General features: G+C 40.0%; 1 protein-coding gene across 3 annotated transcripts in view; it reads left to right on the top strand.

The window, feature by feature from the left end:
- Positions 1 to 2,848: 2,848 nt before the first annotated feature.
- Positions 2,849 to 18,929, top strand: part of pkig (protein kinase (cAMP-dependent, catalytic) inhibitor gamma) — a 33,911-nt gene continuing 17,830 nt past the window's right edge. Inside the window, exon 1 of one of the 3 annotated variants that reach the window (XM_037773348.1) lies at positions 2,849 to 3,131. Coding sequence is in view for 1 of the 3 variants with exons in the window: in XM_037773347.1 (XP_037629275.1) it covers positions 10,079 to 10,095 (17 nt within the window). In the remaining 2 variants the exon portion in view is untranslated. Of the gene's footprint in view, positions 3,132 to 10,003; positions 10,096 to 17,546; positions 17,693 to 18,929 lie in introns of those variants that run through there. The other 2 variants (XM_037773347.1, XM_037773349.1) reach the window with 2 other exon arrangements.

Raw genomic sequence — 18,929 nt, 5'->3', positions numbered from 1 at the left:
TGGTGTGCTGCATGCTCTGGGGAAGTTGTGGGTATTTTCACAACATCATTGCAACACATTGCAACTGACTTGAGCAGCGTTACTGGGCTCATGGGGCCCCAAAGAGATCAGAAAACACATTTGAAAATGTACTCTAGCAGAAGTACAGAAGTCTTAAAAGCAACATGTACTTAAAGTATCAAAACTACTCGTGCAGAATTGACCTTTTCAGATTGCATTGTCATTACAGTATACAGTATACACTTAGTTCATTACAGTAGGTACTTAAAGTAATGCAATCTAATACAACAGTCCTGCAATAAATCCTCCCTTCATGGAGGTTATAATGTTTCAACAAAACATTATGCAGGAACTAACACTGTTGGGTTGTTTAATCTGCAACAATTTGTCATATTTTATAAAACAAACGTATGATTTGTGTGTAAAATCTTCACCTGCAAAGTAACTATAGCTGCCAGGTCAATGTAGTGGCGTAGAAGTATAAAGTAAAATGGTAATTAATGTTTTTATATTGATCAAGCCTGAGAAATATACAATGTTCTAAAGATGGTATAACTATGAGTGCTCCTGAGGATAATTTTGGGGGTGGGGGGGCAAACATGCATGTACAGCATATGTGTAAATGTGTGAATGTTTGGAAAACCCTGTACAGTCAATGTACAAACATGTGCCCCTTTACATTTTCATGAGATCAATAGTACTTAACATTGTGTTCAGGGATTAGGTGACTATAGCGGATTTCAATCAAGTGGTTCAGATATTGCAAGACTATTCGATTATTATTATAATTATTATTATTATAATAATTATAATAATAATAATAATTATTACAATTATTATTATTATTATTTAGAAAAGACCCCTATAGAAAATGTAGAAATATATGTGTTTTAAACAATGAAGAACTGTGATTAAAACAGCTTTGGCACGTGAGCCTGCTGGTTCGATCATTTCCATCTGGAACATTTACACACAACTCATTAATTTCTGTCTCTTTCATGAGATTTTGACTTTATTTTAACTCCACACAGCCTACACTGTTGGATATTGTTAGTCTGCTGTTTCCATGACATTGCACACTCATGTAGGCTAATATGAGTTCATAACAACACAAAAAGAAAAAAAGGCATTTCAATTAAAGAGGCACTCCATTTATTTCAAACATGAAGTTCAGTTTAGTCGAGTCTGAAATAATGAGAAACAAACTGGAGGTATGGAGTTTGAAAGAAGTGGGCAGTCTTAGCCCCAGTTTGTGCCTCTCATGTATCACCATAACGCTTGAGTCACAGATCTAAGCATCAGTTTCACTGCAAAATATATAACCTGGGATCATTAAGGAACCCTATAGGTCATTTAACAACATTTACGGATGTTCTGAAGGTATTTCCAGAATTATAAAATACTTTTCTAACCATCTAACCTCGTAGCTCTGAGAATATCTAGTGAATGTACAGTAGACGTTTGTGCAGAAATAAATGCTGCAGCTCCTCCAGACCAACAGAGGTTTCCTGTGTCTTGTGAAGTAACGGGGCTCCGCAGCGAGAAACGTTATCGTCTCTGACCGGGTGCCGGTGTCTCCCGTTCCCTCTGGCCGCGGTCGGGAGGCTGAAGCAGGAAAAGCCAACACTAGGATCAGCAGTGATTCTTGGAGAGACCTTCGTCTAGTCAGCTAACATTACTGCCAAGCAGGTGAAATATAGAGTGATATTCACATTCACATAGCGCGTGCACACGGGCGAGCGCGAGCAACAGGACACTGACTTTCGTTGACTTAACGGCCACAGGTGTCCCTGTTACAACCAATTTCTGATTCTTACAAACAGTCCCTTTAATTATGTTGAGGTTTGGACTATTGATTGGACAAAAACAAACATTGTGAAGGTGTCACTTAGGGCTCTGGGTAATTGTGACGGCATTTCTCACTATTTTCAGAATTTTTACAAACCAATCAATCAATCGATTAATGGAGAAAACAATCAGCAGATTAATGTACAATGAAAATAATTATTACTTGATATGAAGACAATGGAGTAAAAACGCTGCTGATTCTCTGTGGTAATCACATACAGGTGCTCTTTGGATCCTTCAGGTGTATGGGCTCATTCAGTCCTGTGAAGGGCTCATTGCACGGGTGACAAAAGTATAAAATGCAAGTCTCCCTCAAAAATAATCCAAGGCACACTGTAGTGTTTGAACAAAACTAAAATGCCTTTATTTTACATGGCAATAATTGTTTAAAATGACCAACGCGTTGCGACCAACATAGGTCTTCATCAGGGTGACCCTGATGGAGACTTGCATTTTGTACTTTTTTCCACCCATGCAATGAGCCTTTCACAAGACTGAATTATTACTTGATAGTTCAGTCTTGTGAAAATGAGCACCACCTCAAATAACTTCAACAGTAAAATGCTGCTTTTACATTAATACATGAGTAGCCTAATAATAGTAATTTGATGATATCATATATAATAACAGTCAAAGGGGGACAAAGTGCATTACTAAAAATAACTTTTTCAATGCAGGACTTTTACATGACACAGGGTGGTTTGGATTATTTTAGTATAAGTAAAGGATCTGAATACTTCCTCCCACCACTGCAACATCAGGAACATCTGGGGGGTTCCCTGCAAAGGATCAGTTGGGATGTCTGCTTGGTTTTGATGTGCGTCTAAATAAAGCTGCAATGAATCATCCCTCAATAAAAAAAAAAAAATAAAAAAGAGAGAGGAAAAAGCAGCCTAATGTGTGAGCGTGTTATCTCCAGGGAGCAGCAGTGTGGAGCTGCTGGCTGCAGCCCACAGAGGAGTGGGAGCCTCCACAGCTCAGCTCTGATTGGCTCACACGAGGATAACTCCATTTTGGAAAACAGCTGTTTGAAGACACAACCTTTCTCTCGTTGTTTGCAGACGGTACCCTGAGAAAAAACCACACAACCCCGGCTTCTTCTAACACACTTACCTCTCACCACCACTGGGCTTTTTTTTTTTTATTATCCACACCAGCGTGCTCCAGTTTTCAGCCCGGCTCGGCTCGCTCTGCTGTGCGCCTGCCAGGAAACTTAACTGGGGGTATCCATGGTGCTCGGTTTCCATCGTAACAAGTGGATAACAGGAGGCGACCCAACCAAGGTTAGTGGCGACACATTACTCATATATGTGTGCTTTATATGCGGGGTTATGTGCGTTAAAATGGTAAATGTTTGAAGTGACCAGACGCAGGGAGCTGCGGAGTCACGACGTTTTTTTTTTTTTTTTTTTATACAGGATTTTTCCAGCCAGCAACACAGCAGCAGGCTAACATTAGACAATACATCTGTCTGCACACAGCCGCTAGTGTCCACTGCACACACGGTGCACAATTAATAACCCTCCGTGAATTACATTATGAATGTTAATCACATTTCCCCCCTCGAATGCATTCAAGTGCATCCATTGTGCTAGTGTGTGCATTGTGTGTGTACAGTTTTAAAGGACTGGCATGCACGTCCTTCCCACACATTAGCTGCTGCATTCAGGGGAGCTAATGACAGCCTGGATAGCTATTGAAAGCACTCATCTCCTCTCTCATCTCCTCTCATCAAACTGGGCTTTTCTGCATCTGCTGTCAGTGCATCTGAACCAGCCAACAACCACCCTGTAAACACAAAATCAACTTGCTCTTCTTATTTCCTATTAGATAACAAGGCAGCAGGTTTCCATGCAGTAAAACCTGGCTGCTGCTGCTGCTGCTGAGAGGAGGAGGAGAAGGAGGAACATGTCAGTCCAGTTTTTCTGGAGGTGAATCTCTGTAATGACAGGGCTGGATGGAGATGATGGTGCTCAGAGATTCAGCAGCAGCAGCAGCAGCAGGCAGGGTGGGGTGGTGGTGGGGTGTTGGATGGGGGGGGAGCAGCCTGAGACCCCCCACTTTGCATGAGTGTTGCTGGGCAAGTGCCAGTGTTACTGGGCATGGGCACTGGTGAAGATAAATACTGGCTTCTTGTCTGCCTGTGGTGCTTCACTTCACTGGTGTCGACTGGCTGGCTGACAGTAGGCTCTCCACAGAGCTCAGTCAGTGAACGCTGAACATGTAATCGAGACATAAAAATGTACCCGATTTAAATTAAAGTACTAGTGTGTTGCAATATAACCAGTTTTATTTCAGAGCAGTGCCAGCTGGATTGTGGCATGTCTTGACAAGGGACAAGGTTAACAAACAAGGGTTTGGCATTTCTGGGAAACTGTTGCATATCACATTAAATTCACATTTTTGGAAGAAAAGCAGGCAACTGTGTGATTCTGGGTAGCAGGGTAAAAGGAATAAAGCTATAGGGGCAATTATTGGCTGCAATTATTGATTATTTTCATTTTCTGCTCATTATTTTCTTGTTTAATTGATGAGACTTTTGACTTAAAGGGGGCCTACTATGCTTATTTTCAGGTGCATACTTTTATTTTGAGTTTCTACTAGAACATGTTTACATACTTTAATGTTCAAAAATGCTTTATTTTTCTCATACCGGCTGTGCTGCAGCACCTCTTTTCACCCTCTGTCTGAAACGCTCTGTTTGATCTCCTGCCCCGCCCCCCTCCCGAAAAGCCCAGTCTGCTCTGATTGGTCAGCTGGCCCACTCTGTTGTGATTGGTCAACCAAACCATATTCTTCAGACTCCGCTCTAACTAGCTTTGTTTGGCGTGCCAAACTAGGCGTTATGCAAATGTCTTACTTGGTGACATCACCACGTTACGGAAGAAAGAGCAGGACTTCAAGCAGCTTCAAGGGAGAGTAACTCCCTTTGGCGTGGACTTTGGGCTTAGTAACGTTGCAGACCTTTTACATGCACAAAAACTACAGTATTTAACACACTAAAGGAAAGGGAGAAAAGCAAAAATTATAATAAGTCCTTTTAAAAATATCAGAAAATGTCCATCACGATGTCCTAGAGCCCAAGGTGATGATATCAAATAACTTCTTTTGTCTGATCAACGCTTCAAAACCTGCAGATATTCAGTTCACTATTCTATAAGACAAAGAAACCTAACACATCTTCATAATTTAGAAGCTGCAACTCAGGAATATTTGGCAATCTTGAAAAATGAATATGATTTTCAAAGTAGCTGCAGATTATATCGACTAATCATTTCAGCTTGAGTAATATATGCTAGACAGAAACAAATACACCTCATGTTGTTTCCAAGAGCTCCAGCTGAAGGTGAATCTGTCTGGCCATACGTCAAATAGCATCATCCCTGGACATAATTTTGACATTTTAAGAGCATATAATCGTCTCTATATAGGTGGAAAATCACATGTCTATTAGGGGATTCAACCACCTGATGCATTTAAGATTAAATTCTGTACAGTGTGATGTCAGATATGTCTTTTTTTGGAGTGGCTGTGCACTGCCTCGTCTCCTCTCTTTGTACCAGCTAACCAAACATGGTCTGTTATCCTTCAAAATGGCCAGAGGGGGGGTGGAGAGCAGCCAGAACAGCGAACGCAGCGATGCAAGAAAGCCCGCTGCCTGCTACTAGAGAGACATGCATGCCCCTCTGACCTTGGACAGCTCCCTGCAGAACCACCTGTGTTTCAATCATATTTACCCAATCCAAACAAGTCTGCGGAGGAAGAAAAAGACAGGCCGCTTACCGTTGAGATTACATGTGCTCATGTTCTGGCTATTATGATATGAAGGCTCGTCCCCAGAGGCCTTTGTGCCTCATGCATCTTCTAATCTGTGACGCCTGTTATTCAGAAAGCGGTTAAATCAGGAGTAATCAGATCACACTAGTGCCGTTATCTGCAGTGCTGCATGACCCACACTCTCAACCGACACCATTCTCTTCCTGCAACTCCTTCAGTAAATGGGAGTTGTATCTGCTCCTGCTGAGGGCTGCCAACAATAACATGATTACCCTGAGAACATTCGGACCTCCATATCCCACTGCATGAAGAATACACGGCGGGGGTTGGACGGTTACTGTGTGCTTGTTTTTCCTCAAGTGGTCATCAGATTTTCTTTTTCTTGTCAGACAGCTTTCTTTGTTCTCCACTTGTAGTCCTGCTGAAGGTTAAAGAGGACCTATTGTGCTTATTTTCAGGTGCATACTGCTATTTTGGGTTTCTACTACAACATGTTTATATGCTTTAATGTTAAAAAAAAAAACGCTTTACGTTTCTCATACCGGCTGTGCTGCAGCAGATCTTTACACCCTCTGTCTGAAACGCTCTGTTTGAGCTCCTGTCCCTCCCCCTTCTGAAAAGCCCAGTCTGCTCTGATTGGTCAGCTGGCCCGCTCTGCTGTGATTGGTCAACCAAACCAAACTCTTTGGACTCCGCTCCAGCTCCCCTCTAACTAGCTTTGTTTGAGGGCGTGCCAAACTAGCCGTTATGCAAATGTGTTACTTGGTGACATCACCACGTTACGGAAGAAAAGGCGGGACTTCAAGCAAGGTGTTTCAGGCAGTTCAGGAGCAGTGTTTCTGTGGGGGAGAATGGTAAATTTGCAGACCTTCTACATGCACAAAACAACTATATAACACACTAAGGGAAAAAGCACAAAAGCATAATAGGTCCCCTTTAAAAAAAAAGCTTTCCTCAACATGTTGTACACGTAGATTATTTCATTCCTAGTTTGAGAATACTGTCCTTTAATAGGAATCTGATGCAGCTAGATTCATAGCTTTTCTGCAGTACGGATGGGACAAAACATGATAAAAATAGCATCTATACTCAGCATTGGTTCAAGTGGCTTCTAGATTTCTCTGAGATTATGTCCATCAGTCGCCTGCCCATGCAGAGACCTTTCCTTGATTAAAATAACAGGGATCAGAAAACAACAGTCTATAACAGTGTGGCAGGGTTGTGGTACCATGTGAACGCACTGCTCGCGGTCTATTTTTATATGTCTCCCTCTGTATAATCATGGGTTTAATGTGTACATATTTTGTGGACAGGGATTTGTCGGTTCAACAGCGTTGACCTCAAGCAGCATTCTTTGCCTTGTGTGCAGAGGACTTTAAGCTCCTCTGTTTTTAGCTCCCTGACTTCCCCCCTGAGGAGAAAATGAGTGGCATCACCCCGGCCGTCAGTGTGTCAGACACAATAGGCTTTCTGATAGACACAAAGAGACTGCAGACCGCTGCGAGACAAATTAAATGATTATTTACTCTGTAACTCCTTATTATTCTATGTAGCCAAAGCTTGAAAGTGATTTCAGTTGATCTATTTCAGTCGGATGTATAAACCACGTGTGCACAAAAACCATGCTTACATCATTTCCCACACTTTTATTTACAAAAGACCAGTTAGATGTTATGACAGGTAGATGAACTATACTGAAAAGCGAGAGTTGAAATCTAAATAATAAAACATTGTCTGTGTAGTTTGGTTTCACTGTCTGATATATCTGCAGTCTACACAGTGATGTGTAGTTGTTGTAGAATATCAATGAAAGGTGCATTTAAATGTTTTTGTGAGCAATTTTGTCAATCTTTTATTTGAGGCATCATTTATTATCCCGTTTTAAGGCTCCTTTCATTTAATCCTTTATTGTGAAGCCCTTTGTAAAGACTGTTTTGATAACGGCGCTATAAAGTAAATTGAAATTGATTATCTTTCTGACGTTTAATGACGATGATTGAGGCATTACAGCCTATGATGATGAAATAATGATACAGGCGCTATAAATAGCCGCAGAGTCGTGGGTGCTGGTCGTGTGTAATGATGATAGCTGACAGGTCTAATGGAGTGGTTGGAGCAGGAGGAAGTATTGATATGAAAACGGGTGATTAAAGGGCATGTCTACACCTATTTATGGCTGGACTTGTGCCGGTCTGCCGGTTCTACTATGTACCGAAATATACTGATTGTTGACAGTTTCTGTTACTGTTAGTAGCAGGTTTAGTTTCATTTGCCACTTGAGTGTACCTTTCCAACGGTCAACCTGAGGTAGAGCAGGCACAGCAGGGACCGCAAACTAGGCTGCTGGTCTGCACTCCTCTACCTACTGTGGCCATTTCTTTTATATTAACATTTGCTAGTCAAACTAGTGAGGTGCAGCAAGTATATAATTGCTGAGTTGTTAGTTACAACATGAATGGGTGCATAGAATCTAAGACGTAGACACAATGCTGTATTCAAAGTCATTTCCAGTCAACTGTTCAAACCTTTTAACCACCAACCTGCTTGTGTTTATGGTATTTGAAGTTAGTTCTTTTGTAGAGTTCACCAAAATGCGATACACTGTTCAGTTTTTATAATAACCAAAGGAAATATGATGAAAATTAATTTGACCATATTTAAGCTTGAATAGTAGTATTTTTTTTTTTTTAAGTTTGATTAATATTGTTGTTGATAAATCTTTTGGTCTATTAGATACCATTCAAAAACTGTTCAAGGTAATGTCATCAAATGTCTTGTTTTTTCTGACCAGCAGTCCAAAAGCAAAAATATTGTTTTCTATAATGTAAGAGAAGAACAAGTGTCTGAATCAGTGAATCAATTGATTATGTATTGCAGCTCTGACTCAACCCATGTTTTTTTTTTTGTTTTAGCCAGTGGGCAACCTTCGGGTCTGAAAAGTGAAGCCACTGTGGAAGTGCCTTAAACTTGCATTCTTTCTAATAGCCAGCAGGGGGTGTATTGCAAAAGTCAGATTGAATAGAAGTCTGTGAGAAAATGACCCTACTTCTCACTTGATTTATTACCTCAGTAAACATTGTAAACATGAGTTTATGGTCTCAGTCGCTGGTTTCATGTCTTCTTCAATACAGCATGATGTAAATGATGGTCCCATTTACAGTCAAATAGACCATAAAGCAGGGGATGCTTTAGGGCGTGGCTGCCTTGTGATTGACAGGTCGCTACCACAGCGTTGTGTGGTCTGGGAGTTGTCCATGTTTTCGTCTTAGAACTTTAACCCTTAAAAAAATGTGTTTTCAGTTCATGAAAGTGAATTGTAACATTTTGGTCACCTTAAAAAGTCGAACTCGTGGCTTCAAAGCCGTAGTCCACAAACCAATGGGTGTCGTCACGGTGACTACGTCCACTTCTTATAAACAGTCTATGGTTTTGGTACAAAACTTTGTAATTTGTTTTTGCTGTGGAGAACAGCTGTTGCTTGCGAGCAGGCACAGTACGCGGAGATTGAAACCGTCTGGGACAGTGTTAGTCACATGTGAGTATTTGTGACATACTGAGAGAATACTGACAGACAGCAGAAAGGACAGTTCTTCTCCAGGAATAGTCTGAGAAGTTTCCCTGGGACTTTTTGTACGACGTGAAACTGGGTCACCATTGAAATATACTGTAACCACCGTGAATACAAGCTGACCACAGCCTATGCAAGGGATAAAACTACTAACTTATTATGCCCGCCCGCAGGGAACGAGTGCGTCATAGTCAAATGATCGATTTTGGGTGGAGTAGCACTTAAATGTTTGGTAGATTTGATTCCAACTGAAAATTGGCACAGGAAATATAAAGTGACCAAGCCAATTTAAATAGCTTGGCCGAAAACCCTGTTACAGCCTGCAGCTGCAACCCTACACACATTAAGTTGCTACAGAAAATAGACAGATATTTCATATCCATTAGCCAATTTTTTATTGTTTCTGCATTTATCAGACCCAAATCTATTTCCCCTCGTATTCCCTCTTCCTGATGAATGACATTGTCCGGTGAGGTTGCTCTTCAAAGTCTGTTTTTCAGCATTAAGCCAGTTGATTTAAAAGCCGAGTTACGCCCTCTTACTTCAGCTGGACTGGCCCACAGCGTCAGCATACATAACACAGATACTGTAGGGTAGAGGTGTTGAATAAACACTGCTTTTGAATGTATTTGGCGAGAGAAATTTTAATCAAGCCTCATTATGTAAATTAATTCTCATCCATGTGAACTGGTTTGGAAGTAAAATAGACGTGTCCTGTTTTGGCCTCGCAAGTCAGCGAGAGATGATTTGATGGGAATCTCTCTTCATGAAAAAACTGCAAATGAGCTTTGATTATTTTAGGTGGAGTGGCCCATTTCAAATTCCATGAAGTGAAGTGATGAGACAGAAAGATGCCGGAGGGTAAAAGGAACAACGTGACCTTCGATGTTTGACGGCGAGACGTAAGCTTGTGATCTGCTTTGTGCTTTTGAGTTGATCCACTTTGGGGAATTCTCACGCTCGGTTTGCTTTAAAATATTTGATTGTTTTTCAGAGAAGGTTTTCATCCAAATCCCAGAGGAGGAGAAACGATGAGCGATGTTGATAGAGGGTTGCTCACAGGAAGTAGAGAGCAAATTGACTTGTCATTAACATTCACTTTATAAAACCGAACATCCCATTTCCCTTTGTGTTGCCAGAGGAAAACCTGATTCATCAAATGTGTTAATTACTCTTGATTAGACAAATAAATTGTTATTGTTAAATGGCCTGTAGGAAAACACTACATGCCGACTTTTCATTGAAAAACACACATTAGACAGGGAAAGGAGGCCTCGTTCTCCCTTGGGGGGCTCCAGGGAAAGCCAAGCCTGGGGTTGAGGGGGTCCTATCTCACAATCCTGTAGCACATGTATACATACTTCTGAGACAGGTTATTATTCATGTATTCTCTAGTGAGAGTCCCAGGCCTAGAACATTATCATAGTCTTTGAGGGTTTAAGCTGTACTCTCCATCCATAATAAATCCAACACGTCCTTCAGCCAGTTATGTTTATTATAGCAGTCTGGTATATAGATTTTCCAGTTTATAAGTATTGTCCTCTTTACAGAGAGAAAGGTTAGTGTGACGATACGTTGTGTATATTTTCCATTCTTTTTCCCAGTGTGCATTAGGGATGCTCATTTTGAATAATTTTCTTAACCGATAACCGACCCTCGTTAACCCATTATTAACCGACAAGATTTGTGCCTCGCATGCAGCGGTGTATCAGCTGCAGGAGCACAACAGTCTGTCTGGGAGCGTTAACTTAGCAGCTACGATGCTGCGTGTAGGGTCGCGGACATGCAGCCAACTTTCCGAATAAAAGTCTCCACCGCACATTTAGTTTAGTTTAGCAGGTTGTCAGCTGCCGACTTCCTGTATCCTGCAACTCCGGCTCTTAAAGTGGGCTGTTAAGGTGGACCAGCTTTTCTCCTTGAAGAGACGAGCTGATCCTCTGAGCTGCTCAGCTTTTGAGTTAATTATTAACATTTCTTTTAACCGTTTTAACCGATGTCTATTTCAATCCTCAAATGTTGATGGAAACATCGTGTAGTGTACTGTTTAGCTGTAAAATGAGAAAGTGTGCTCCAGCTGGTGGGCGGTGCTTAGAATTTCTTCATCTGATCTCAACATGGCTGCCGGGTAACAAACTTTCTCATTTTACTAAAGCTAAAGCTAAACAGTACACAACACAATGTTTCTGAAAACATTTTATACAGTATATTGATTGAACAGGAGTGATTGACAGCTGCTCAGAGACGACAAGGCTCCAGCTCGGCTCTGATTGGTTGTCTTCCTCCGGCCTGTGAAATCTTGCAGATGCCATTAGGAGGACACAGAGGCACTTAATTCCTTTCAGATTACCTGTCTCATGCACTACTGTCAGGATATAGTGACCGTTTTATAAAAATAACTTTTTTTAATCATATTTGCTCCAATTCTACCCACTGCTGCTTTAAGTGGTATTTTGAATGAAGGACTTTTACTTGTAGCAGAGTAGTACATTGTTGTATTGGTACTTTTACTTGAGTAAAGGACCTGACTACTTCCTAGTGTCACAGTTTGTTGTAGCCTACATTAGAAGAACTAAAGGTGTTTGTCCTGTATACCAACATGAGCGATGGTCTCCTTATTTAGGTCTGGAGGAAAGTGCAGCTTTCGCCTCTGCTCTCTTTTTGTGTGTTTGCTTGTGGGGAGGGTTATGTATGTGCCTTTCTATCCCCGTCAACTCAGCAAATCGAATCACATGACGCCCACATCCTCCTAGACTTGTGGGAGAACAGTGTGATGATGCAGCTGAGTGAAATTACTTGGCAAACCTCAGACACATCGTGGCCGTCGGTACAGGTGAGGGGAGCGACTTCAGATTATTTCAGATGCAGCGTAAGGATCAGTTGTGGTTGAAGTGATGAAATGTAGCTTTGTAAGTGAGCAGTCTGTGGCTGGTTTCTGTTGTGTGGTATTTTATTAGAGAGAGGATGGGGGAGTTGGGGGAGTTGTGGGTTAAAACAGGTGGTGCAGAGGGACGTAGCCCGCAACCAAATCATATATTCTGTTACTAATTGGCTAAATGGTTGCTTGCTGCAGCATAGCCGAGGAGGATGTATTATGTTTCTCAAGTTTTTTTTTTTTTTTTAAGTATTGGAGCCAGTGAAGGATATTTCCATATTTAGAAAGCGCAGTAAACATGCATGCATTCCTGCATCACTCGTTCTTCCTTTTTCTCTCGTAATTGTCATGCTTTCTCTCTTTCCCTCGTCCTCATCTGCTTTCCATCCCATCATCCTCTCCTCATTTGCCTCCACAGCTCCCTCCCCTTATCTCCCTCTTGTCCTCGCTTCATCCTCCACCTCCTCCTCCTCCTCCTCCTCCTCCTCCTCGTCAAACTCAAGGGTCTTTTTCAGCCTCCAGTGTGTGCGCACAGAGCCTGGGAAAAGATAGGGCATAAACAACACAGGCAAACAAACCACCTGCTTCCTGCTGCGGTCTCGTGTTGTTAAATGTGTGCACAGAAATAGAACCGGGCAACCTTGCAGTAGAATTAGAATAGATAGAACGGACAGTGGAGGAATATCACCGAGCAGCACAGCAGCTATCCACATCAGTACAGCAGCCTCTAGACGTAGAAACACCTGAGGACTTGTGGGAATGGGGACATGACTAGTAATTAAAGCTAAAACAATCAGTTGATTAATTGGTTGGTCGATTGGCAGAAAATGTAATCGATTAGAAGTCATTGTTTTTAGCAGAAATGCCCAAAATGTAAACTGAACTGTTGGTCGAGTAAAACGTCACTTTGAGCTTTAGAAAACTGTGATGGGCATTTTTATCAATTTACTGCCAATTTTTTTACCAAACAACAAATCGATGACTTGAGGACAATTGGCAGATAAATCAATAACAAAAATGATCTTTAGTTAAAGCCCAACAAGTAATATTGAGACAATCAGGACAGAGGAATACCATATTAATTTATACAGATTTAAAATATTACTCTAATTTGATTTGAATCTTCATCACACACACTGTGATTGGATCCATCAACTGCAACTAATAATCACTTTGATTACAGATAATTCTGTCAATTGTTTTCTGACGAAAGACATTGATTTTTAAATAAGTGAATACTGAAAAAAGCAGCAAATCTTCACATTTTAGAAACTGGAATGACAACATTAATGATTGATTGTCAAAACTGTTGCCAATACATTTTTTGTTGATCAACTTATCGATAAGTAATAGTAGTTGTTTCAGCTTTACAAGAATTACATTATTATCATGTTTGATTTTTAAGCAGCAATGCCAGAGATTCACTGGTTTCAGCTCTTCAAATATGAATGTTTAATGTTTTTTTTTGTCTTGCCAACGATTTTGATAATCCATTAAATGGTTTGAGTAATTCTTTAAGAAAAAAAGTCAAAATTCTCTGATTCCAGCTTCTTAAATGTGAATATTTTCTGGTTACTTTACTCCTCTGTGACAGTAAACCGAATACTTTGAGTTGTGGACAATACAAGACATTTGAGGAGGTCATCTTGGGCCTTGGGAAACACTGCTAGACATGTTTCACCATTTTCTGACATTTTATAGACCAAACAACTAATCGATTAATCGAGAAAATAATCAACAGATTAATCGACAATGAAAATAATTGTTAGTTGCAGCCCTACAGTAAATAAACTCCAGATTAATCAATAATAGAAATAGTTGTTATTTACAGCTGTAATCAGAAGTTCCAGAGATTTTTTTTACTGGGATATCAAAAAGAAAAACAGCAAAACTTCACATTTAGGAAGCTGAAACTGAAGCTGAAATCAGAGAATGTTTTGGCATTTGTGCTTAATTAAAGATCATTGATTAATTGATTATTATTAAAATTGATGCAGATTCATTTTCTCTTGATCCACTAATTGATTCAGCTGTACAAGCACTACATGACTCTAAACATCATTTTTAGCTCCAATAACAATGAAAAAGCTATGTTGCTTGTGGTGGCGTTGATTCATAAAACATCTAACGTGGTGCACATTTAAACACAGGATCCAGGGAGCCGTTCCAACAATTTATTATAGTCATGGTTGTCAACAATTGGATGGTGGTTGGTGGATGATTTTTTCTATTCAAAGAAACATTAACAGAGTATATTACATATCTCAAAAATATAATACAGATTACAAATAATAAATTACATTATCATTTTAATTTACATCATTCATGCATCCACAATCAGGAATTTTGTCTTTTCTCCTTGACATAGGGTTAAACTCAGGGATCTAACATAACACAACAATCTGTTAACTTTCAAACAACATATTCCATTTCAGCCAAATAAATTATAAAAGTGCAAAGTCTATATTAAACCCACATCACTCTTCTTTGTTCAGGCCTGAAGGGCAGAGTTATATAATCTAGGGAGAGTGGTCTAATCAGGAGTGGCATTCTTTACCATGCTTGCAGACTTTAACAAACAATGAAGATTTATTTAATTTGCACTTTTCAAAACCAATGTTACAAATTGATTTTACATGAAAGGCTGCAACTAATGATCATTGTCATTATTAATGAATCTACAGAATATTTTCTAGACAACGACAATGAAGATCATGCCAGTCATAACATGTTTGTATTACTTGTTTTTTCTGACCAGCACTCCAAAGCCCAAAGACATTTAATGTACGATGATATCAAATGGAGAAATGGAACAAATTTTCACATTTGAGGAGCGGGAATAGGAAAGATACCATATTTGGCATTTTTGCTTAAAATTAAATTAAGATATTACTTGATTATCAAAAATTTCAGGTTTAATTAAAACGATTAAAGCTCAATACTTAGTTAAGAACAGACATAACATTTATACAACTATCAGAACAACATGTCTGAAATAGTGCTTTTTATGTCCTTTCAGCTTTCTCAGTATTTTCCAGACACACAGCAGAGCCACCCACATCTAAATATTTTCAACTTGGATTTAGCACCTTTTTAAAAGAGTTATACCCACTTCATTAACTTACAACATCCCCTAGAGCTGCTTTACACAGACATAAATTAGGTTGGCTTTTTAAGTAAACGATAGAATAACTGTTCAGATATGTTTGTCTAAAGGAACATTAATCTCTTTACTTTACTTAACTTTACTTTTTTTATTGTGAGAAATACGGAATGTTACATACGAGCAGCAGTGGAAGAAGTACTCAGATCTTTTAGTAAAAGTAGCAATAGAGTGTAGAAACACTGCAATTTCAGTATTCCAAGTATTGGCATCAAAATATACTTAAAGTACCAAAAGCTGCATAATGAGTTAATGCAGAATGGCCCATTTCAGAAAAATAATAATATTAATAATATTATATTATTGGATTATAATCGATGCATTAATGTGAACATTAGGTTAATGTTGCAGCTGGTAAAGATGGAGCTATTTTTAATTACTTTATATACTGCCTAACCTATAATAATGCATCATAATTTCTTAGTTGAGTTATATTTTGTATTAATAAACTAAATATGCAAAGTAACTAAATCAGTCAGGTAAAGTCGAGTAAAAAGTACAGTATTTCCCTTTGAGATGTACAGTAGTGTAGTAGAAGTAGAAAGTAGCACAAAGTGGAAATACTCAAGTAAAATACAAGTACCTCAATAGGGTAAAAAAAAAAAAAGAGTACTTAGTTACATTTCACCACCGGGTGATAGACATAGACTGTATATAAGGGTTGGGCTTAGTCACCTTGATGTCATCCATTGGTTTGTGGACTACCGTTATGAAGCCTTGACTTTTTGGCCGTCGCCAACTGGTTTTATTTGCAACCAGAAGTGACATGAGAGGATGGAGCTAAGTACAACTGAACGCTGAATATCACATTTCTAGGCAACTAAAAATATTATAATTAACTCTCACTGAAAACACACTGTGAAAAGGTTAAAGTTGTATGACAAAAACATGGACAACGCCATGGTAGTGACCTGTCAATCACAAGGTAGCCACGCCCTAAAACATACCTTGCTTTATGGTCTATTTGACTCTAAATGGACCATAATTTACTAAATGAACATCATGCTGTATTGAAGGAGACTTGAAACTAGAGATTGAGACCATAAACTCATGTTTACAATGTTTACTGAGGTAATAAATCAAGTGAGAAGTAGGCTCATTTTCTCATGGACTTCTATACAATCAGACTTTTTTTTGCAGCCAGAGGAGTCGCTGGCTATCAGAAAGAATGTAAGTTTAAGACACCTCAGCATTGGCTTCACTTTTCAGGCCCAGAGGTTGCCCACTGGTAATAGAGCAGTTTTGACACCTGAATTAATGTTTACTACTTTTTAAAAAATACAATAATTGTTGCTCTGGCTCTATCTGTTTGGCGTGGAGAGGAGGTTGTGTTGCTCTGGCTCTATCTGTTTGGCGTGAAGAGGAGGTTGTGTTGCTCTGGCTCTATCTGTTTGGCGTGAAGAGGAGGTTGTGTTGCTCTGTCTCTATCTGTTTGGCGTGAAGAGGTCGTGTTGCTCTGTCTCTATCTGTTTGGTGTGAAGAGGAGGTCGTGTTGCTCTGGCTCTATCTGTTTGGCGTGAAGAGGAGGTCGTGTTGCTCTGGCTCTATCTGTTTGGTGACGCCTGGAAGCTGCTTGACATCCTCCTGGATCCACCTTTTCACATATGTTCACATTGTACATATTATTTTTTGTCATATGGATTGTCTATGTTGTATTTTCATTGTGTTGTTACTCTGTACACACGACATCTATTACAAGTCTGTCCATCCTGGAAGGGGGATCCCTCCTCTGTTGCTCTTCCTGAGGTTTCTTCCATTTTTTTCTTTTTTCCCTGTTAAAAGGTTTTTTGGGGGAAGTATTCCTTATCCAAATATTTACAAATAAAATTGACTTGATTACAATATATCCCTCCAAATTGAAGTGGAGTAGAGGTAGAAAGTAGCAGAAACTGGAAATAAGCCTCAAAAATGGTATTTGAGTCCAGTATTCCAGAGTAAATGTACTTAGCTACTTTTCACCACTGCATATGAGTGCCATCTCTGGTATTCATGTCCAGTCATCATAATAAAAGCTGTTTCTCCCGACACATTTGTGTTTGTGACAACACTTCCTGTGAAGAGTCTCAAGAAGGATGAGACTAAACGAACAGTTGCGACGCCATTGGGAGATTGAGACGTGAGAATGATTTTTTTAGAGGGGGGTGGTGGGGGGTGTTGTAATCACGGCCTCATTTCAGAGTCCAGTCGAAGCACCTGCTCCTGACTCAGCTGTGAATCACGGGTGGTTGATGAGACTCACTCACTCACACCCATCCTATTCCTACACACACAAACACACACAAACCAGGGGATTCCCTATAGCTGGAGGCAGGGCATGCTGCTACAGTAGACTCATAGTGTCATATGTCGGGCCGTCTGGACACTCGTCTCTCTGCTGCCTGTAAAAGCATTGATCGATCACCAGTTTCGTGCCACAGGGACACTCGCACGCAGGACACAGTGTTGTATATCCAACACCTCTCTGGTAATGTAACCTTTACTCACCTCCGAATATGGATATCTGATCCTCGTATATGCGATCTTGTTACTTTTCCTGTGCTTCCGTATTGTGTGAAGCGATATTATGATGCTCTCTCGCCTCAAAAACTGGTATTGATTGACCCAGCTGTTGCCATGTGAGCTGTGCTAACAAAAAGGGAACATGGTCTGTGGTACAAGTATTGTCTGTCTCTTCAGTGTTCATTACCCTCTCCTGCCATCTGTTTAACAGATGAGGCGACATGGGAGGAGCTGTCTGCTTTAATTAAATATATATTTAAATACGTATTTTATGTAAATGTTTAACGCATTTGTCAGCTTTTCAGCCGCGGTGATCAGTGTGGTTTGAGTTAACTGGAAGTCATGAAGGACTTCCTGTGCAGAGGCTGGTCATGGGAATGTGATGTGGTCATCTGGGTGGAATCACTTGGTGACGTCAATTGGTATTTTCTTAAAGGAATAGTTTGACATTTGGGGAAATGGGTTTATTCTCTGTCTGAGAAGATAGATACCACTCCTCACATCTCTGTTCAACATGAATAGTTTTGTCGTCATTGTGAGGTGTCCAAACAACCAGTGGTCATTCCAGGAAGTCACATTGCACCCGACCAAGAAATAGTCTAGTGTGACAAGAATTAGCTGAGTTCAGCAGCAGCAGCCAGACACCACTGAAGCCCGCTAGTTAAGCAACATCATGACTGTGCGTTCAGGGGTGGGTTTAGAAACTTGTCAATGGGTGGTGGCACATTTGTAAAATAAGTAATGTGTTAAGCGTCTCTTGGAAGTCATATTACATCTCTTTGTGGCCATTTTGTGTCCCTTTGTGGCTTTTTTGCATCTCTCTGTGGCTGTTTTTGTCTCTTTGCAGTCATTATGCATCAACTTGTGGCTGTTTTGCATGTCTCTGTGGTCGTTTTGCCTCTCTGTGGTCATTTTGCATCTCATTGTGGCTGTTTTGTGCTTCTTCGTGTTTGCTTTTGTCGCCTTGTGGTCATTTTTTGATTAACTTTTCAACGAGAAATGGATACAGTCAACACTGCAATATGTATTACATACACACGTGACCCTTCTTAGTAATAATAACAATAACACTATTTGTATAGCGCATTTCATGCGAAGTTGCAGCCCAAGTGCTTAATAAAACAGGATCAGATGAAAATAAACAATAAGTAAAAAGAAATAGCAATGATTCCAAGGGAGATTGCTGTTCTAAGATCTAAGGG

This window comes from Sebastes umbrosus, chromosome 6 (genome assembly GCF_015220745.1).
Source record: "Sebastes umbrosus isolate fSebUmb1 chromosome 6, fSebUmb1.pri, whole genome shotgun sequence".
Classification (NCBI taxonomy): domain Eukaryota; kingdom Metazoa; phylum Chordata; class Actinopteri; order Perciformes; family Sebastidae; genus Sebastes; species Sebastes umbrosus.
The sequence above is the reverse complement of the archived record's forward strand: the minus strand, read 5'-3'. Positions and strand labels throughout refer to the sequence as shown.